At 36.5% G+C, this 23091-nt stretch overlaps 2 protein-coding genes across 6 annotated transcripts in view; both read left to right on the top strand.

Moving 5' to 3' along the window:
- Positions 1–19833, top strand: part of mylk4b (myosin light chain kinase family, member 4b) — a 35828-nt gene extending 15995 nt beyond the window's left edge. Inside the window, exons 1-14 of one of the 4 annotated variants that reach the window (XM_082146530.1) lie at positions 9928–10666; positions 12017–12104; positions 12331–12655; positions 13492–13697; positions 13777–13882; positions 15125–15218; positions 16331–16440; positions 16623–16764; positions 16843–16913; positions 17008–17136; positions 17226–17378; positions 17470–17548; positions 17638–17686; positions 18360–19833. In XM_082146530.1, coding sequence (XP_082002656.1) covers positions 10163–10666; positions 12017–12104; positions 12331–12655; positions 13492–13697; positions 13777–13882; positions 15125–15218; positions 16331–16440; positions 16623–16764; positions 16843–16913; positions 17008–17136; positions 17226–17378; positions 17470–17548; positions 17638–17682 — 2052 coding nt within the window. In that variant the 5' untranslated portion in view covers positions 9928–10162 and the 3' untranslated portion in view covers positions 17683–17686; positions 18360–19833. Of the gene's footprint in view, positions 1–9927; positions 10667–12016; positions 12105–12330; positions 12656–13461; positions 13698–13776; positions 13883–15124; positions 15219–16330; positions 16441–16622; positions 16765–16842; positions 16914–17007; positions 17137–17225; positions 17379–17469; positions 17549–17637; positions 17687–18359 lie in introns of those variants that run through there. The other 3 variants (XM_082146529.1, XM_082146532.1, XM_082146531.1) reach the window with 3 other exon arrangements.
- Positions 19834–20425: 592 nt separating this feature from the next.
- Positions 20426–23091, top strand: part of gmds (GDP-mannose 4,6-dehydratase) — a 67333-nt gene continuing 64667 nt past the window's right edge. For both annotated transcript variants that reach the window (XM_082147400.1, XM_082147399.1), the window contains exon 1: positions 20426–20660. In XM_082147400.1, the coding sequence (XP_082003526.1) occupies positions 20562–20660 (99 nt within the window). In that variant the 5' untranslated portion in view covers positions 20426–20561. The remainder of the gene's footprint in view (positions 20661–23091) is intronic.

The raw sequence follows: 23091 nt of genomic DNA, 5'->3' as shown, positions 1-23091 counted from the left end.
TGCAGGCTTGATGAGCTTTAGAGATTTCTTTTAAAAACATAAAAAATAGTAATGTTTCCAAACTTTTGACTGGTACTGATATATGTATATATATATATATATATATATATATATATATATATATATATATATATATATATATATATATATGATAGATAGATGGATAGAAAGATAGATAAATAGGCCTTGTTGGTTCCTGACAGTAGTGCGACGTCTGTAAAGAAAATATAGAACATAAAAATGTTAACTAAATTGTACGTCATTTTCCAACTAATTTTCTGTTAAGCATTATATAATGCAGTGCTTCAGTAATAACATTAGGCTATTATGAATGTAGGCTTATTTAATTGAGTATTTCAGAAAATCTAGTTTTTAGACTTTTAGACTGGGGGTTAGGGTTAGAGATCCTGGGTTATCTGAGAGTCTGGCTGGGGCGTAAATGGATGAACCTATGATACTCAGAAGAAATAGATCCTAATGCTAAATAAAATAATGTGATTGATGTGTCCATTTCAAAGACTCCTCTGGGTTATAGAAGTAAATGTGTACATTTTATTTTGATTTGAAATTGATTATCTTTGTACTTTTTCAGCTGATACTGATTATAATGCACAGGACTTGTAGAACAAGTGGACAGGACACTAGACTTTTTTTTTTTTTTTTTTTTTTTTTTTTTTGACATAACATGACATTGTATGAACCTAAGAATCCCCAAAAGACACTTAACCTGAGTTTTAAAGTAAAGCTACACACTTAATAAATCAATTAATAAACCACTGAGTAAACACAATTATTATAGTAATATTTTGAAACACAATGAAATGACCAAACTGCGCTGTTAATACCTATGTGAAAAGTGAAATGTAGAAGAGAGTACATGTAAAAGGAGTAAAGTTGTACTGTGATCCACTGTCTTCGTTCTCTCGTGTTAGTTTTTGACACCGTTGTAATTTCAATTATCTGCCCTGCTACCCAAGTGGCATTTGGAACAACATGTGTCTCAACTACAAACATTAGTGTTGCTTTCATAGTACATGAGGTAATTATAACTATGACTTATTATTGTTAGCCATGCTAGTTGTTTGCTTTTTACAATTTGTAGAAAAAAATTAGTAAAGGGAGTGAAAATATAAACTTTTTTTACCCATCAAGTTCTTTGAAAATGTAACTATCTATCTCAGGGGCCCTCTAAATCCACTTTCCTGCAGAGTTTACCTCTAGCCGTGATTAAACTCACCTACCTGCAACTTTCTAGGGCTGCGTTTTTATTAAAGTCTTTATTAAAACTTTTTTTCTGCCCTTCCCTCATCTCGTTCACTTGATGAAGTTCAACGCACTTCAAAATGGCGGTGAAGATTCCCCCAAGGAGAAGTACTTAGGGAAGTTCACAAGTGTGTCTAAGGGTACGATTACACAACAACAATGTACTAAAATTGGAAAAGGTTTTCCTTTTCTTTTTTCGCGTACAGGTCCACAAAGTTGTCAAAATGATCCCCTTTCTCACAGATCTAAAAACGTTATATTATTAGCCCTGTAGTTTGCAATGTCACTTTGTAAAGAAACACTATAGACTGAACACATCGTACGCATAGGCTTGGTGTCACAGTTTTCACAAGTTTGCGTTTTTGTAGTTTACACTGAGACGGTAACGGTATCGTTTTCAAAAAGTTTGAACCTGTTTTCAAAAGTTTGCATTTTCAGGACGTACTTGTACCACCTGACTGCTACAGATTCATTTTGGTCATTGATAGTTCTGCCATATTCCGAGTCCGAGGACGTGAACAGCTCTGAATAGAACGTCACGTGTTGTCATCTTGAGACTACGGTCATTACGACATGGTGTGAACGCAGCATAATGCAGCCTGTAATAGTAATCCTGACGACCTTATTTAGTTTGTTCAGGTGTGTTTGATTAGGGTTGGAGCTAAACTCTGCAGGAAACTGGACCTTGAGGGCCAGAGTTAAGAACCCCTGAGATAGTTCATTTTGAGTTTTGATATTTTAAGATAAACATGTAATGTCTAATATCTAATAATCTGAAGCAAACGTGGGATTTGTGCCTTTAATGCTTAAAATAGTCATGGGACTCCAAAGTGTACTATATATAGTAAGTGGTAAAGTAAAAAAAATTAAGTACATTTTTGTAATCTCTGCCACACTGTTCTGGCCTTTCAAATAATTTTACTCACAACACAAATCAAAGATTTGCCACAAAAAAGTACAAAATATATAAAGTAAAACTATAAGCATTGACATATTAAGAAAAGACAAAAAAAGGTTTTACTCCTGAAATAACCTGTCCCATGGTTTAGAACAGTGTGTGCTAATGTGAAAATTCTGTCTTAACTCAAGTCTTGTCTTCGGGTCTGATTTAGAGGTGTCTAAGGAGGGAGAGGGTTTCTTACTGACATCTCTGCATTGTGAAAGACTGCAAACTTGTTAGTTGAGTGTCAGGTGGCAGCATGTGGCCATATACATATTGAGAAATGTGTCTGGCATCTTGCACTCAAAAAGTATTTAGGAGTAAATTTAAGATTTGTGTATTTGAATAGCATATAACATTTCCAAACATTTGGATTACACAGTTTTAACATAAAATAAACACACATAAATTAAACGGGTAGAATATTCCATGATTTTTTTTAAAGCAGATATCTTACCTGTTTCTTGCCTGTTTTATGTGGATGAATGACAAATATTCATCACATTACGTGTATTAATTTATGTTTTAACTGTGTAATCCAAATGGATGGTAATTTTATATGTAATTCAAAATACATAAATCTTAAATTTGCTCATACAGTTGCTCATACAGTTCTGCAAAAAAAGGTTTTTAGCACTTTTATAATGTTATTGCATTCATTCAACATAAAACTTTAAACTAAGTTTTTCTTTAAAATGGTTCCCCGAGATAACGGGAATGAGCAGTGCATGGATGTGTTGGGACATAGGGGGAAAACTCAGTTTTTCTCTGAATATTGAAGTCTGATTGGTTCACGTCTCTGCACTTGCACAGACAAATAGCTTTTCAGCCCGCTAAAACGGACAGGACCAACTGCCTATTTAAGTCGCGCTAAAAGCCATTTTGAGACAGAATTTTTAGACTGTAGTACTAGTGTCGACTCGTGCAAATGCTCAGTAGCACGGCAAGCTACGCAATGCTCGTAGAGATCACTGACCGAGGTGACATTATGTAACCAGAGCATTCCCTTTTGATACGGTTCACTTGCATTGCGTCGATGTTTAGACACATATGAGGAACGGACTGCAAAATGCTGTGCTACTAGCACAAAACGGAAGCTGTCTTGCCAGGCTGCAGCCTGGGGGCACTTGATGACAAGGGCCCCAGGCAGACTACTAGAATCAAGGACCTAGAATGTCTCCAAAATGGCAGGCTCGGGTTTGGTACTTAAGCTTGTGGGTGTGGGTATGATGCCTCCTAAAGAAACCCCTGAAGGTGGTGGCCGATTAGGCAGAAAGGACCTGTGCCTGATGGGCAGGGACCTCGAGGTCATAGAACCTGGCAAAGGTGGACGGCGAGGACCAGCCGGCCACTGCACAGATATCTGCTATAGAGATTCCACTAGACCAAGCCCAAGAGGAGGCCATTCCCTGGTGGAATGGGCCCTAACTCCAATAGGGCACTGCAAGTCCAATGACTGGTAAGCTAGTGCTATCGCGTCCACTATCCAGTGAGACAGTCTCTGCTTCATGACTGGCAGCCCTTTAGAGTGGCCTCCGAAGCATACGAACAGCTGCTCTGTAGAGCGCTCGATGTACACCTCGGAAGGGAGAGCAGAGAGTGAAATGACTTGTGCCTTAAAGGGTTTTAAGGACAACTTTGCTGTCTTTGGGCACTCGAAGCAGGAAGCATCCACTGAAAGAGCAAGCAGGTCACCAATTCGCTTGACCGATGCCAGAGCCAGAAGAAGGGTGGTCTTTAGCAAAAGAGGCAGAAGGTCGGCTGTCGTAAGCGGCTCTAACGGAGGGCCCCGGAGCGCCCTCTGTGACAATGGACAGGTCCCAGGAAGAGACCTTGTTGGGGCAAGGCGGATTCAGCCTTCAGAAATCCGACCACCTGGTCGTGTCCTAACTTAGCAGGTCCTTCCTTAGCGGGATTGGCCATGGTGCTGCTGACAGCAGCTGAACTATACCCGGGAACCACGGCTGGTTCTGCCAGAGTGGTGCCATGAGTAAAACTGAGCTTCTGTCATCCCTAATTCGGCTGATGACCTGAGGGAGCAGTGCTACCATCTGTGGGCTAATACGTCCTTTTCCCTCAAAAAGAATATCGGGCAGTGGGCTTTCTTTTTGTTGATGCAAAGAGGTCCACTTCTGCCTGGCCGAAAAGGCTCCAAATGGTCCAGTTATCAGCGCTGTTCTCAGCTGCAGTGCTGTCAGTGCCGTTCTTGTTCTCCAGTGCGAGCAGCTGGTCTCAGTGAGTGCAGTCCCAGGCAAATGATGCACTCTGTGAGCTCAAACATTTTGCATCAAACGTCACTGCTTTTTTAGAAAGAAAATTTGCTCTTTTGTTCTTTCGCCGGAAAGTCAGCTGCGAGCTGCGAGCCGCCATTGGGCCGCTGCAGAGGCTTGCTTCGACGGCGAGTAGAGAGGCTTCTGTGTTGTCATCTTTGGAGTCAGTGAGGAGATGATCTTCACGCTGAAGGAGAAAAAATCTGACAAAAAATTACTTTGAGTGTGATTTAAATAGGCAGTGGGCCCCGTCCGTTTTGGCGGGCTGATAAGCTATTTGTCTGTGCAGGTGCACAGATGTGAACCAATCAGGCTTCAGTATTCTGAGAAAAACTGAGTTTTCTTAGCCCACTGGCATTTTTTTTAAGCATTACGGCTCATTCACACCAATGACGATAATTATAAAGATAACGATAAAGATATAGTTCTAAAAATCATTCTAAATATAAAAGAATAGTGGAGTCCACATAATTATAATGATAACGGCACAGAGATACAATTTCGTTGAAATCATATTCAGAACGTTTTTTTTTTTTTCTGCTGATGAGTAATAAAAACATTGACAGCCAATCAGAATCCATTCTGCTTTAGAGCTTGGCAGATGACAAAACTGCAGCACAAGCTTTAGTTATCGCTCATGGTGTGAACGTGCCTTTAACACTTAATAAAATTAACCTATTGCCAACTGACAAATAAGTGAATATATGATAACTAAAACATAATAAAACTTAATATTTAAGCAGTTTTGCTTCTAAAAATAAAAATCTTAGTAGGTCTATTTGTAAAGATATTTAGATGCAGTGTATTCTACATTTACATTTGTGCATTTGGCAGACACTTTTATCCAAAGCGACTTACATTGCATTTCAAGGTACACATTTTACATTCTCAATATTATAATCCTATTTTGGATTATAATATTCTCAATATTATAATCCTATTTTGTGGCAGAATTGAAGAAAATTAGTCATGAAATGGAGTCAGAAGGGGGTGTTGGATGGTCTGGTAATGGGATAGTTCACCCAAAAATGAAAATTCTGTCATCATTTACTCACTTATCATTTTTGGGTGAACTATCCCTTTAATAGATAGTTGTCATCACCTGAAGTGAGTTCATCAGTGTTTCCCTGGGACTCCCTCACATCAAGGTGCACACACACTCAGGCAGTGCCAAGCACATATACTGAGAGAACACGGGGAGGGGGTACTACTCAGTGACCTTCCTGGGATGGCAGGTTTGAAGGGAAAGGGAGGGAGGAGAGCGAGGATGGAATCCCTCAGGGGATGGGGGGCATTTTGTTACCTCCCACCCTGAAATAGCCTCCTGTGCATGCTCTTCTATATATATGCATACATTGACAATGAGACCTAGTAACACACTCTTGTGGATACATACATGTGCACATATATGCACACACAAATCAGTTTTAAACCTTTCTGCTTACAGTTTGTAGAATGGTGTGCAGTGTTGGTGTACCGTTACTGGTGCACCTGTACATTTGTTCTCTCTCACACTCGCATATGCACATTCTCTGGCCAGTGCACACATGTCCACATGCTTGAGCCATCATGACACATCTAACACATTTATAAGGGGATTAGTTTTGAGGCATTAAAGAGGTGATTGACACTCAGTCTCTTCAGGTAGTTAAAGAGGTATTCAGCAGCAGTCTGACTTTATGGGCTGTCATCACCTTCAGACTGTTTTTTTCTTGGGCATGGCTCGTCTCACAAGAACAGAAGAACACTGCGCTCATATGAAGTTACTTTTTTTTTTTTTTTTACCATGAATTGACATTTAATATGCATCCTTGATGTTTCTATTAAGTTCCCACAAAGTAGATTTCTGGCATACAGTATGTTATATAGTCTCTGCCCCCTTGTGGTGGATCAGATCAACTGTCAAAAACTTCGAAATTTAAGATTTAAAATTTATAAGAAATGTAACTGAATTAAATATTTATTTATTTTTATTTACAATTTACTGACAAAAATGTATATACAATAAACCTTTTGCTAATAATCTTATTATTAAACCTGAAGGAGTTTATAGTATTTTGTTTTGTTTTTAACATACACTTGAGTTAAAATATAATAAATAAAAAAATCTGTTATATATATTCAACAGTGTTTTCTTTTCATTAACCTCAAAAGTTTGATTACAAATTTGTCAGGGTGCGAAAAATCCACTTCTCATTTTATATGCAATTTTTTTTTTAAAGATCTAAATGTTTTTCTCTGATGTCTTAACACCATTTTTTGCAGCACTGAAGTTATGACATATGCTGTGAATGACTGTCAGAGAGTTTATACAATCAGTCTGCAGCTGCTGAAGTACAAATTATGTCTCTCTGTGTGTCCTCTGTTTGTCATTCTACACATATTCTACATGCTATATAATCCCCAGCTCTGTGCCCATCTTGTGATCATCTCTTCAGGGCCGTCATATCATATTCCACTATTATGTAACACATGCAATGCTATTACATTCTATTCCATCTTGTTAACTTTCTATGTTTATTTATCAGCCTCTTTCCAACATGAGTGCTATACACTACTGGTCAAAAGTTTGGAATAATTAAGATTTTTTTTTTTTTTTTGAAAGAAGTCTCCTATGCTCACCATACCAAGGCTGGATTTATTTGATCAAAAATACTGTAAAAACAGTAATATTGTATAATTCGAATTTAAATAGAACATTTGAAAATATAATTTATTCCTGTGGTGGTAAAGCTGAATTCATGTGTGTCACATGATCCTTCAGAAATCATTCTGATATGTTGATTTGGTGCTCAAGAAATATTTCTTATTATTATCAGTGTTGAACACAGTTTCCACAAAAATATTGAGCAGCAAACACTGTGATACATTACCATTCAAAAGTTTTGGGTAAGGATGATTTAAATTAAATTACTAAATAAAATATAAATAATACTTTTATTCAGCAAGGATGCATTAAATTGATCAAAAGTGACAGTAAAGACATAATGTTAAGAAATATTTATTTTTCAAATAAATGTTGTTCTTTTTAATTTCGGAAGACTGGAGTAATGATGCTGAAAATTCAGCTTTGCCATTACAGGAATAAATTACATTTTAAATATATTCAAATGGAAAACAGTTATTTTAAATTGTTATAACATTTCACAATATTAATGTTTTTACTGTATTTTTAATCAAAGAAATGCAGCCTTATTGAACATATACTTAAAAAAATCTTAATTATTTCAAACCTTTGACTTTTATATTTTTGGAAAAGCTTTCGTTCCTTTAGAGAGCCAGTGGATAAAGGTCACGAGTAAGTGACAGTCTCTCTGTCCTCGTTGACTGAACCCTTGAGTTTTAGGCAATGAAATGAATCTCTATAGCAAAACGCATTCCGATATAAACATTCATAAATGACACATCGAGTCTAGATGGTTTTGTAATCTGTAATTAAATCACACAGTCAGGCATGTACATATACAAAAACACCCCAGCACACAAAGGAATGTGAGCACTTAGTCTCTTTTTATAAGCTCTTGTTGTCAGAATGGTGGAGCTCACTTCACATTATCAAGTTCCCATTCCAAAGGTGCCACCAATCCTCCCAAGATTACTGAATGTTCAGCGGCTATTAATACATCAGCCAATCAGTAAACAAACCATTACTGCTCCAAGCAATCAACTGCTTGCTTGTAATGAGGTGGCCTATCACACACAGTGTGACGCATAACGATCCAGGTTAAAATAAGATTATTGTATTAAATGTTATCGGTCCCTCCGCGTGACTGTTTTTTTAATATATACAAGCTATCGGGTTTCAGTGTAGCGTGTGAAAAGGCCATTTAGCGGGACTATATCTATCTGTGTATGGTAAAAGTATACTGTAGCACCTGTTTGTGTGTGTTTGAGGATTGTCTCCGCTTACTGTCATTCTCTTACTTGTGTGAATCTGGGAATTTAGCCGATTCTTTATTAAATTCATATTCCAACGGGTGACTAAAGAATGGATATTGGATGTCAAGATTCTTCTATATTGCTATAAGGTGTTGTGAAAAGCTTAGAAACTAGGCCAGTTCACTGCTTGACAGGATGAAAGATAAGGAAGATTGCGGAAAAGGTCTTGCATAGGTTATGTGAGCTGGAGGGGTGGTGGAATGATTTAAAAGGAAAATTCCTGTTTAAATTCAAGTTAAGCTTTATTACCACATACTCCTCAGATTGGTTTTCCATGAACTTCCACAACTTTTCAGGAATCTATGGGATTTAAAAAATATTTTTTCAGATATTACATTTGCGAAGAATCATTTCTAGCCAATGAAATATTTTGAGCTGAATGTAACTATAGAAATATTTATATTCATTGTAGAAATGACCGTCTTTCAACGTTGAAATATGGTTGAAAATAAGTGGTTTACGACGTGATTTCTACTAAGTAGTTTCGGCCGGACTGTTTGACTATGTGTTTTCAACTGATCATCTATGATACCACATGCTTTCAACTGATAATCTAAGACAGGATAAGTCTGTTATACATGCTAAAATAATGGAGAAAAATGAACTACCAAACCATGTTCATTATTATCTCAAATAAATTTAAAGAGTTTTACATATTCCATCAAGACGTTAAAGATCGACCTGTTTTCAACGTTGAAAAGTTGTAATTAGACGTTGAAGATTTGCGTCTATTCAACGTCTAATAGACGACTTTTTGCTAGCTGGGTAAAAACATTTTTATAAATATTACACTTGCACGGAGTAATTGCTTGTCTGTTAAATATTTTGAGCTGAACATAACTTTAAAAATAGATCTAGAAAAAGTAATACATCATTTATTTATACTAGAACAAATAAATAACTAATGAAATATGTAAGGACTTTTTACGTCACTGGAAATCAAATCGCAGTTTTAAAATTCCCTGATATTGTGTGACTGTAGAAACTAACATTGTGGCAAACATTTCTGTCAACACATTTTCTTTCCTTTTAAAAGACTGGCTGTAAGGTTCTGTATCATATTGTATTCTTATTAGCATTTTTCTCATGCATAGTAGTTCGAATTCAGTATCTTTACAGAGCTTCTCCGAACAATAAAACAGGGAACCACGTTGAAAATTGACCTCTGAGCCATTTCAGTGTCTCGGCAGCTATTCTGTCCCAGTTCTTCCTCAGCCGTGCACACCTGCTCTTGTTCAATCAAACACTTTCACTCGGCTCATTGTGTTCTCTAGCCTGGAACAAATGAATCAGGGTTATGTAAGGAACATATGGACACAGACCTTTATCTGAGGTGTTGATTGTCAGTCAATCAAGGGAAATCTACTGGTTTAACAGTCTCTTCATTTAAAGGTTCTGTCAGTGGTGTTGATACGTCACTCTTTGAGTCCATCAAGCTCTGTCCTCGCACCCACTCTGGTTTCAGTGTCTTCACACCTGGCTCTAGGGTTCACGCTCTAATCGTACACAGTAGACCCTCCTCCAGATGATAACACTGACCACTCACACACACCGGCCAATAGGCAGAAGCATGTTGATCGCTATAAAAAGCATCGGTTTTAGAAGCTAGAGGCACCAGACAGATGGATAACAAGAGAGAATGAAAAGGGGAACCAATGATCTGTAGGTTGGAAAGCATTGTCAAGAAGACGTGAAGAGGACAAGTTAAACTTCTATTTGTTTTAAACCTGTTGTGTTAAAGCATTTCATTATGAGTTCTAATCTCGTGAAGTCTCTTGCTCGGGTTTATGACCCCAAACCACTTCATGCTCAGAAACGATGCGGAAGAGCCACAACGAGAAGAGCTTCGCTTTCTACTTCAAACAAACGTCTATCTTCACCACTTTCTGATCAGCCTTCATCAAAATCCTCCTCATCTTCTGCTCTTGTGCATATTGAAGGACAAGTCAATGATCTGAGTGATAAGATGGACAAACTCCTCGCCTTGCAGGAAGCGTCTTTAAGACAATTGGATGCCATCGGTCAAGATCAAGGAACAGCTACCCGTGGACGGAGCGTTGAGCAGATGTTGTGTGACATGCGCGCTGTCATAGAAACTGTTCGAGAGAAGGAGGAACAACAGGATCAGCGACTTGATGCTTTGGAGCGACTGGTTAGCAGCATTCAACAGGTTGTCAGTTTCATTGCTGAAGTGTTGAAACACTCGAGATTGGCTGATCTCTTGAAAAACACACACTCAAAATCCAGCAGCAGGGTGAGTTTAAATGTTTTATGCACCAATTTAGTGTTTAAAATGTTTAAAAGCACTCATTTAGGTACGTATTCCTGAAGTACTGTGGAAAACACTCATAAACTATACTCACTTAACCTTAAAATGATTTGGCAATACTCATGCCAAGTTGAACTAAATTGAAAAGTTAAATTGAATAAGTCACAAAAACACAATTTTGTTAACAAAAAAAACAAAAAAGAGGGTCTTACATAAAAGACTTTGTACACTAAAAATTACGTCGAGTCACCTTCATTTATATAGCGCTTTTAACAATATAGATTGTTTCAAAGCAGCTTTATAGTGATAATAGGAAATTAAAGTAACAGAGATTTTTTTGGGCTTTACAGCAGCTGTAGGATAAAGTTAGTTTTGATTGATTCACTTCCGTCACAATGATCATTAGTTATTAGCCTAACGACGCGTCGACGTCGGCTGAGTCCTCTAATCCTATACTGTAGGTATGCGCATTTGATATATATGTGCGCAATCGTGTAGTCCTTTACAAACCAACCCTCAACAAACTACTTCTCTGGCCTTAAAATTTATAATACCGAATTTTTAACGCTTCCGCGTACAGCCACGTGAACCGGAATTATCCCGACAACGTTTTATCTGTACAGAGGTAAAGGGAAGAGAAGGAGGCCTTCACAGGGGAGGCCTGCACATGATCAATAAGTTATGACAACACATGTTTTTACATTGCTTTAACTCATCAAAATAAGTCAGTTTTCAAATGTTTTTGTAAGTTATACAAGACATTTTTAAGTCAGTTTAATGTAATTTAAGTTGATTGTACTTAAAAATTTAAGGTAGCAACTTTTTAAAATATTTTTATTTTTTCTCCTTATATTTGACTGGAGTATTTTAAACATTTGCTTTTCATGTTGTGTGTAGTTTGTCATCTTTTATGTGGCGTAAATGTTAAGTTGGATGCATATACATTAAATGTTCTGTATTTATTTTCCAAATGAGTTTGGTTTAGCTGCATTTCCAACTGGGGATTTTCTAGAGCATGAGTTGTCAGTTTCATTGTCCTTGTCATTTACTTGAGCCGTTTATAAAACAGACTGACTGATGACGTGATGAGTGATTCGCAGTACGAGCTCAAGGACACTCATTGCAGATGATTGTGTGTGATCAGAAATATCAGGTTCATTGCACATTAGCAGCTCAGAGCATTCGAGTGAAAATACATGTCACTGAATAATTGCTTGAAAGCAGGTGCTTTTATTTAAAGGTGTGTTAATAAATGATAATCTTGTGACCATAGACTTAAACTTGTGTAAAGTCACTCTTCTTTCTTTCTCTCCTGTTGTTTCTTTCTCTCTCTAGTTTAGAGAAAAGGATGGGAAGGAGAAATCTAAAGTGTACCCAAAGGGACTAAAAACCCAGAAGAGAAAGAAACCACTGGAAGCATCAGGTGAGAAAAAAAAAAAACACACAGTGGGGTTCAAAAACTAGAAATCACATTGACAATCTATAATTCAAAATCTAATTTGAACCTGAAATTTTGTCAGATTTAAAACAAAGAAATGTTTGACATAAAAATGAAGAAATGTTTAAGGCTCTGTGCTATATGCTGTGCTGTATGTAAGATGCATACAATCATGCATACAATCAAGATGCATCCCCCCCTTTTTTTTCAGACTTAGTGCAGGCTGGTTTTGAAGAAGTGCAAAAGCTCAATCAACAGAACAATCAGCTTTCTCAATGCACAACAGAGACAGCAGCTGGCACAGTTGCACACCTGGAGCAAAAAGAAGACGGCTATAATGATAGAAAGGATGAGGCTGCAGTGGAAGACGAGGCAAGAGAGCAAGAAATCGTTGCTGAATTATTGCCGATAAAAGAAGAGGGGAAAAAAGAGGAAGAGGAGAGGTCAAAGAAAGAGGAGGCATTATGTTTATCAGAGGAGAGGCAACTAGCTGCTCCAAATTCGTATGGCCAGACTGATGAAAGCACACCAGACAGGTACATCCTCAATATTTTGTTCAGTAAATGACTTTTAAATAAGTATTCAGAAGTATTAAACCCTGCAAAAAAAAAAAAAAAGAAAAAAAAAATATATATATTACAAAACAAATAATGTGCTTAGAATAAATAAAATTACATTGATTCAGTGTAAATCATACATACTGTACATACACTCATTCAAAAGCTTGGGGTTAAGATTTGTTTAATGCTTGGCAAGGATACATTTATTTGATCAAAATTACAGTAAAAACAGTAACATTGTGAAATGTTATTACAATTTAAAGTAATTGTTTGCTACTTTAATATATTGTCAAAATTATTAATGTGACAGCAACGCATACTTTTTAGCAGCCATTTTTCTCAGTCTTCATTGTCACATGATCCTTCAGAAATCATTCTAATACGCTGATTTGCCGCTCAAGAAACATTTCTTATTATTGTCAATGTTGAAAACTGCTGAAAAATATTTTTCAAGATTCTTTGATGAATAGAAAGTTCAAAAGAACACCATTTATTTGAAATAAAAAAACGTTTGTAACTTTATAAATGTCCTTTGCTGAATAATAAAAAGCTTACTGACCCCAAACTTTTGAAGCATAGTGTCAGTAAAAAAAAAAAAAAAAACATAAAAATAAACATATTCCATTAAAATGTTTAAAACATCAATACAATTAATTTATGTAAAGAAATATATTTTTAAGTATTTTGATATACTAAAATAAGATGTATTTTATATTTGATACCTCTCTGTTAATTTATATTATCTTTTAATTTATATATATATATATATTACACTCGTGTAGCTGTGAGGAGAATCTGGAAATAACTTTCAGCACTAAGAGGCATGTTGCTGACGAGACTCTGACAGATGACCTTAAAAAAAGCAGAGTGGAGGAGGCGTCAGAGGAAGAGGATAAGGAATTAAAGGAGGAAGAGGAGGCAGGACTTGAAGCTGCAGAGGCGGGACCAGAGAGACCGGAGGCGGGGACAGAAGAGGAGAGGAAAGATGCAGAGTCAGAAATTGACGAATATGCCATTGGTAAGAAAATTGGTGTAGGTCTGGGAATAATGTAGATATATTTCCCTTTTCTAGTTACATATTCTAATATTTTCCACAGATTCTTCCCCTCCCCCACCTGCACCATTTGAGCACCGTCTTGTGACACCCAAAACCCACCAGATTACCAGCTACTACACTATCAATAAAGAGGAAGTTCTCGGGGGGTGAGTTACAGAAGATATTAATCTTACATCATATTAGGATGCCTGCGATATTAAACCCATGGCATAAGATTCCTAAGCATTCTAAGAGCTTACAGGACACGCGATACACAAGGGGATGTGTGTGTGTGTGTGTGTGTGTGTGTGTGTGTGTGTGTGTGTGTGTGTGTGTGTGTGTGTGTGTGTGTGTTGGAAAGAAAAACTTTAAGAGAGAGAGACGTTGTAAGGCCTGCCCTATTGGTCCAACGGCAGTTTCCTATAAGCGGGTGAAGGTTTCTGCATGGCAAAGTAATTTAGTTCCAATTAAACTTTTATCTGACTCCTTTTTATCACAACCTCCAATTTTGGTTGGAATGCCAATTGGTTATTGGTCATTTATATAATAGTTTAGCTACACATTTGATTATTCTATTTAACTCTTTACTTTATATTTTACCCGTTCATTAGGAAATCTATGTCGCTTTGAGGTCCTCGTGCCAGCCTTTTAACGAAAGATAAAAGTTTATGACATTCAGTATTACAGGCTGATCTCAGTACAAATCACGCTGAGCCTCTTGAAACATCTCTTTAATAAATCAGCCCAAGACAGAAACCTCTTTCACATGGAAACACAATGGGAATTTGCATCAATCACGGTCTCCAGAGTTTACACCTTTTGAGGACTGGATGGCATTAGCATGAAAGACCCACCCTCCTCTGTAAGGAAGATATCTCTAAACTCTTAAAACCTTTATTAGCTTTTTGGTTTACCTCTGTGGGGATGAGACCAATGTACCTGTCACTGAGACACTGAGACATTTCAAATGATACCAAGCATGAATAGTGTTGTATGATAATTGTTCACATTAAACCATATAGATTTGTGGGTGAATTTCAGGTTATCCCAGCATGAGGAGTGAAGAAATGGGTGATGAGGAGATGTGCGTGTGCGTCTCGGATGGCGTTGTTACTAATGCAAGAGAGTGTTCAAATGTTAATTCTCAGGAGAGTCCTTTGTTTCCTCGAGGAGTAGTTTCTCAGTCCAGACTTTCTGTCATCCGCCTAACAGTTTTTCCAGTCTTACAACGTGCAACATATTTTTAGACCTTGGTGAAAGTGAATAGCTAGAGAAAGGAGATTTAGGGAATATCCTCTGCGGCCTTACAAAAAATGTGGGAATTTAGACTTTAAATGTGGTGTGTTTGTGCATTAAATATGTGTGTTTTTTAATTTTTAATTTTATTGTCTTATTTTAATTTGGAATAGAGGACGCTTTGGGATGGTGCACAAATGTGAAGAAAAATCTTCTGGCCTCATATTAGCAGCCAAGATCATCAAAGCCAGGAGTCAGAAAGAGAAGGTAAATGCCTTTGTCCATTTTAAGACATCAGTACTATGACTCTAAGGTGGTGGTTCTGATTTCTCAGTTAAGTTTTAGTTTTAATCAGCCAATCAACTTATGGACCACTTGGTGATATAATGACACTGTGTGCTGGTGGAGTCAGTCATTTACTTTTATAGTATTTGTTTTGTGCTTTTATATATATATATATTTACATTTACATTTACATTTAGTCATTTAGCAGACGCCTTTGTCCAAAGCGACTTACAAATTAGGACAAAATTCAGCGAGTCATCATAAAGAGGCAAAAGCAACAACAACGCAAGAAGTGCTCAAAATACGAAGTTCAGGTATTATTCAGAGTAGCATAAGCCTGATAAGTGATGTTTCAAAGGGAAAGGAATTTTTTTTTTTTTTTTTATATTATATATTTTTTTATATTTTAGTTAGTTGCCAAGGCAAGGTTTGTGTTGTCAGGAGGTAGTAGCAATGATTGATAACAGGAGGACTTTAAACTGTTACTTTGACACGTTTTAAAGAAATGAGGGACAAACCTGTCAGTCTGGGAGATTTATGTCGCAGGTAGACACACCTTAATAAGGCCTTCAGGACTTCTGACTACCGTTTTACAAGCCCAGTTAAACTCAAGTGACAAACCTACTCTCATAAACCTGCTTAACCTTTATTCTGTGTGTAGATTAGGGCCTTAATCAAGAACTAAGCTTTACACAACCTATCACACAGGTGTGAAAGTCTGAGGAACCAGAAATCTTTGATTGTATAACCATTTTGTTTTACATGGTACTTTCAAGTTTTTTGATTATACAATCATGATAATCTTATGAAATACATGTAAATACCTTGGTGTTTGATTGTGGTAATCATTCAGTACCATGTTACAAATTAGTATGCATGGTATTTCTATCCGAAGCCTAATGCTACAGTAAATTTTGTTTCCAAAATTTGACATTTTCATCTAATATTTATATTTTATGTTATTTCAGCATTATTTCAATTAACAGAAATAATTTTTTAATAGTTTTAGATTTAGTTAACATGAACAAGAGTGAGAACCGCTGCTTATAACTGTGTAGCAATGAATCACAGATTTTACATGTTTGTGTTGTCAGGAGGTAGTAAAGTGTGAGATTGAAGTGATGAACCAGTTGAATCACGCCAATCTGATCCAGCTCTACGCTGCCTTTGAATCTCGATATGAAATCATTCTAGTGATGGAGTAGTAAGTTACATCCACAAACACACATACATCTCTGTCTCACATACAGACTAACTAAATCTCATTCATGCTTTCTTTCTCCTAGTGTATTTAAGAAACACTTAAATGTGAATCACAGAATGAACTTTAACTTGAATCACAGAATGTGCTGCTCACATATATTGTGTGCCTTGTGTCCCGCCTAGTGTTGATGGTGGAGAGCTGTTCGACCGGATCATAGATGAGAACTATAAGCTGACCGAGTTGGACACAGTGCTGTTCATCAGGCAAATCAGTGAAGGGCTTCAGTATATGCACAAGATGTACATATTACACCTTGACCTAAAGGTACCAAACATTATTTTAAATAATATGTGATTAAAACAACTGTAGTAGTAGTCTGAATACATTTTACTGTTCCAATAGCCTGAAAACATTCTCTGTGTCAGTCGAGAAACAAACAAGGTCAAGATAATCGATTTCGGGCTTGCAAGGAGGTAAGTATTTGTATCTGTGTCTGTGTCTCTTCATTTGTATCTTCATGAATCTGCTGTTTTTCTCACACCGATTTGTTCTTCATCTTCCTTTCAGATATAAACCCAGGGAAAAGTTGAGAGTGAACTTTGGTACTCCTGAGTTCCTGGCTCCTGAAGTCATCAACTATGAATTTGTCTCATTCCCAACCGACATGTGGAGTTTAGGTGTCATCACTTACATGCTGTGAGTCTGTACCATAGACATCAATGAACAATCATAATTATACAAAAGGAGGATGTTTTGTGAAAACGTACTTATGTTTGTGTTTATAGTCTCAGTGGCTTGTCTCCGTTCCTGGGTGAAGATGATAATGAGACACTAAATAATATCCTGGCATGTCAGTGGAGCTTTGAAGAGGCAGAGTTTGCCGACATCTCCGAGGAGGCCAAAGACTTTATCACACGCCTGCTTGTGAAGAGCAAAAGGTTTGTGTGTCCCCAGAAATTGGCTTAATCTGACGAAAAAAATCTGACTTTTATACCAGTTACCAGTATGCATATTTCTTTTTTCATGCAGTTGGAGAATGAGTGCATCCCAGTCCCTGAAACACCCATGGCTTTCAGACAGAGCGCTTCACTTCCGTCTTCACCATCAGGTTAATAACAGCCTCGAGTTTTTGGCTAAATTAGAGCATTAGTGAATTAATGCAAATTAAGATAATTAATGAATGTGTTTCTCTTACAGAAAAACAAGTGTCACTCTTCACATGCCCCTCCTCCAGAGGGCTAAACAGGTAAGAGATGCACGCAAACCATTAAGTCGACGTGAAATAAAAAATTCACTCCATCTGTTTTCTAAATGCATTATATAGATCCTATTGAGAATATCCGTGCATCCATTTAATAAAACTTTTAAAAAATGATTTGACCTTGTAATGTTTAATTAAAATGTCATTACTGGACCTTCTGGTAAAAATGACTTCTGGTGACGTATGCAGGAATTTTACAATCATTTAGTCTACTTAAACTTTTTTTTTTTTTTTTACTTTCTTTTTATTATAAGGATCTTTCACATTTCACAGTTTACATTGGAGGCAAAAAAAAATAAAAAGTGAATTATACTTATATTATTAATTATGCACTTTTCCAAATGAGACATTTGGTTCGAAAACAAAGGATTATAATTGCCTCACATATATATAGTCTACTTAAACTTAAACTCACCTTTGCAAACCCACATTTATCGGCATCAACTTTTGAGCACAACGCATCTTAAAATCCAATCAACAACCGATGGATGTAACCAAGTCCTACATTTTCTGTTTCTACTTCCCTTTCATTGTGACTTGAACAATTAGCCGATAACAAGAAATGATAAAACTCAGTTGATTTCACTTTGTGTGTCATTGACTGTCTAATATGATTAACATTTCTTGGGGATAACATTAATTTTCATGTTTTTTGCAGAAGTGATAATTGGCTCTCCTTGTGCCGTGGTGACAAACTGGACCAATACTGTTGTACCTGAACAACTACACAACATCTGTTTAATATTACAGTCACATACTGTACTGTACATGAATGTTACCAGCTTACCTCAAACTAAAACAGCATTCAACACATTAAAAATACTGCTCTCTTCTTGAATTACAAAAATATTTCATAAAATGGTAACCATTTATGGCTGCATGACAAACTGGCCCTGTGCTCCAGTCTCGGTTTAAGTGGGTTTTAACTGTCTTTTAGCTGTTGTCTTATTAAAAAGTTACTACAGATAGTTAATACTACAGTGATTTGGTCTCGCATGTGCACTTTATAATAGGACAGGACTGGAAGAAGGATGTTTATGGCTAAAAGTGCAAAATAGAAATCTTCATTCATACTCTATATGCACAAATGTCTTATCATGGTAATATTCTCTCTGTCACAGGTTTATGGTAACATTTCAATCACGCGATATTTGTGAGGGCATTGGAGTTTTGTTTTGACTGAAATTCGCACAGGAACTACCGTACTGTATTTTACACTTGAAAGCCTAGATACCTTAATGTAATCCTGCAAATGAAACGTTATGTCTTTTCTGATTTTCTGCCTTTCAGGAGGTCTAAGTGACAAAGTTTGGAGTTTTTCTGTGTGCTTGTACCTACTGTTATCTGATACAAATAGCCATGCCCCAAATGCACCTCTCACTTACCACATTTTATTCTATAATATCATTTAGAGGGTTTCCTCTAGGGCAAATGTATTGTACAAAACGAATTGTTCAGAATCCCATGAGCTTTAAATGCTTAGCTAATGCCTCAAGCTGCTGATATCAGACTTTATTGTATTGTTACTTTTTTTTTTTTTAAGCTTGAAATTTGAGACTGGGACACTGGATCCAAGACTGGCTCACTCCCTCTCTTTGTAGTAAACATCTCACCTTCCATGAAGGCAAATGAAGAAAAAAAACAGAACACTACCTACCGATATTTTGTGTGTGGTTCTACATATGAAGACAATGTTTTGCTTTGATCACCCTGTCTGATGTTTACTTGAAAAGCTTTCACAATATAGTGAATGGGATATACTTTACTGTAAATCAGCTGACAGCTAACAAAGTAATGTTTTTAGATAACACTAGCATTATGAGTGAAAGCTGAAAAACCCAAGTATCACTTTTTGATGTTTTTGAGAAAGTTTCATTTTTAATCATAAGTGAGAAAAGATTTATTTATTGTTTTATTGTTATTTATGTTTGATTTCTCTTTCTGTATATTTGAGGACTGGATTAAGGAAGGCTGAATTATAATAACTCATAAACTAGCAGGAAAAATTAAAACATTTCAATACTATATTAATATTATTTAGTAGGCTATATTAGTGCCTTATGTGGTGTATGTGCCTCAGAACTTTAAATATTATCTAAATTAAACTAAATATATATTTAAAAAAAACATTTGATTGTTTCGCTCATTCCTTCCTTCTTCTTTTATATGTACTTGCATGGGGGGCAGTCGTGAATACTGGAAATGTTGCACTTGAGCAAGGCTCCTAACCCCTACTGCACCGGATGTGTGTGTGTGTGTGTGTGTGTGTGTGTGTGTGTGTGTGTGTGTGTGTGTGTGTGTGTGTGTGTGTGTGTTCACTACTCACTGCTCCTGATGTGTGTGTGTGCTCTAATTCCAGACTGGAAGACCTGCAAAGCTGCTTAGGCCATTTTTTCCAGCAGTGATTTAGGCCTAGAAAAAAATCTAGTTATTATTTATTTTTATTTATATTATTTATAATAATATATATATAATAATATATATATATATATATATATATATATATATATATATATATATATATATATATTATCGTGTTGTTATTATTATAATAATAAATATAATAATAATAATAATTAGTAAAAGTAAAAAGTTGTTCCTCCTGAACATCGAGTCCTTTAGAGGCCGCTGTGATACATGTACGCCCTAAGCCTAAGCTTTGTCTCCTCTTTATTATGTGGTGCGTACGTCACTGGCGCTCTGGTCTGTGATTGGCTGCTGAGTGCAGGTTTCTGATGTGTCTCTCAAGGAGTGCTGGAGTTTCGGATGTTTGCAGGTTTGCATCAGTACGTTATAAAAGATCGCGTAAAGTGGAACCAAACCCCATAGACTCAGTCCGAACCGAAACCAGCTCCAGACAATGGCTCAGTGTCCAGCAGCAGCGTCGGCCAGTGGTGATGTGAACGGAGGCAGCACGACGAGGAGGAAAGTGGCCATCATTACAGGCATAACCGGTCAGGTAATGTGAAAGATCGTCTCGACATATGCGACGCGATGTTATATACGGATAGTTTTCCTAAAAATGAAAATCTGTCATATTTACTCATCCTTATGCTGTTCCAAATGCTTATGACGTTAATTGTTCGGTGGAAAACAAAGTGAGATATCATGTCAGGCTGAATGACATCCTCAGTCATCATTCAGTTTCAGCACAGGAAACAAATAGAGAGAATAGTAACAGTCCTGCCATTAGGGTGAGTAAACGGTGACAGACTAATATTAAACAGTTTTATCCTAAACACATACTGACTGCAAGGCTATAGATCTCCTTACGGTTTTGTTAACCATGGTAACCATAATTGTCGCTAAAATACCATAATTGCTATACATATAGTAATCTTTGTAGACCTTTAATACTTTTATATGGACATATATAATATATATATATACATGTATATAACACATTCATTATTGTATTATTATTATTATTATTGTTATTAATATTGTATTATTAATAGATTCATGATCACACGTGGACATTTCCTGACTCACTGAATGAAGACAAAAACTGACAACTAACTTGCACTACTGCCAGCCTCTTGCACAACATTCTTATTGCATAACTGAAGATTAATATTTGATGCTATGTGTCATTACTACGAAGATGACCATCACTTTCACTTAAAGCTATTACTGTATGTGTTAGAGCTCTGCCCTTTTCACTGTTACCTGAATGGACTTGCCACTCCCAAACATTAGAAAAATAGTATCTATTACGTGTACTCTCCCACTTGTTGTTTCTTTTTGTATTCATTTATTATTACAGTAGGTGCGTCCAATTTTTTGTGTACTTATGCACTATTCTATGGCATTTTTTGTAGTATAAATAGTGCGAGGAGTGTGTTCGCACAGAAAATTCCCAAAAGAAAAAGTGCTGACAATAACCGTATAAAATTCATACACTAGTTAGTAGAGTCCATACATAGTGTATAGTGCGTCATTTGGGCACAGCTAGGTTGTGTCGCCTAAAGAGAATGCACGTCTGTACAAAATATGCCCTGTTCTGTCTGTAATGCTGGTGACGTTTCATTCCACTTGTATGTGGCTGGAATGAAAATGTTTGTTTTGACAATTTGCATACGGTAAGCAACGTTTACAGCTGTCGTGTACATAAAGGAGAGTCTTATGCGAGGCCCATAATTGCCGGCTGTTGCTTATCTACCCCCACTTACGCGCTTTTCGTTATGAAATGAACGCAATGTTTCATTATACACAATGACATATGTAACGAGAGAACTCCGTAACACATATTTGATACCTAAAGGTTCACTGAAGATGTAAGCAGATAGCAAGCTGTTGTTTTCCAGATTGCTGATTGAAGACAGTTGAAACTGTTCAGAATAGGAAGTAGACAAAAGGGCATAGGCTAACTATAATTTCGGTTGAAAATAGTTTATTTGTGAATGTTTGGGATATTTAACAGTACATTTCCAAAACTGAGAAGAAATACAACACATAAAAGTTTCTGTGGCTGTAAAACCATATGAATATTTAAGTGCCGCTAATTAATTTGTAATTTTTTAGTAAAGGCTACATTAACTACACAACATTCTCTAGTCAAATTAAAATTATGCTCCGGTCAGGAGACAGAAAGATGAGGAAATGTTAGCTTTTGTAAATATTAAATGAGTGTAAAATACCTGTTTCAGATGATGTGTGCAGAGCCTCTCCCAGGAGACTTTATTAGTTGTCTCACATTGTTATTGTGCAAACACAAGGGGTTTCTATATTCTTCTGAGGAAGCTTGAATCTGCCTCACCTTCATTTGTCAGTTGTGATGGTGACAGTTGGCATTGTCTGAGGAGCCTTTTGAGCTGCTGGTATTGGTGAGCTACTTCACTGTTAACAGTAATGTAATGCTTTGGTGTACAGGAGAATAAAGCAGAATAACTTGCTTTTTTTTTTTTTTTACAAGACAATGCTCCTTCTCAAATTGCAAAGACAACCAAAAAGTGGCTTGAGAACAATTCCATCAGGCTCATGTTTTGGCCTGGTCAGAGTCCAGATTGAAACCTTATAGTGAATATTTGGTCTCACATTAAGCTCAAATGAACAGAGATACTTTTTCTGTGAGATCATGCTGTACTTTTTCAACATTATTTGAAAAATGGTTGATATTATCAATTATATATTATCAACATTATTGCAAATTTTTGCAAATTTTTTAATAAAAAATACATTAATTTATTTCACATTTTGAGGTGCTGCCCAGAGAAAACTGACGTGGTTTAATTGTGTAACACTGTGTCGTCTGCGTGTCATACATGCCATCATGTTCATTGTAATGGAGCTCTTTTGATTAACAGGAAAGACCAGCTTTTAACGTTCGTTTGGGTGCATGTGGTCAGGAAAATCTCACATAACTTGAATGTTTGCAGTACGTGGTGTTT

The sequence above is a fragment of the Leuciscus leuciscus genome (assembly GCF_965113295.1).
Source record: "Leuciscus leuciscus genome assembly, chromosome: 19".
NCBI lineage: Eukaryota > Metazoa > Chordata > Actinopteri > Cypriniformes > Leuciscidae > Leuciscus > Leuciscus leuciscus.
Note: the sequence above shows the minus strand (reverse complement) of the source record. Positions and strands in the feature narration are given on the sequence as shown.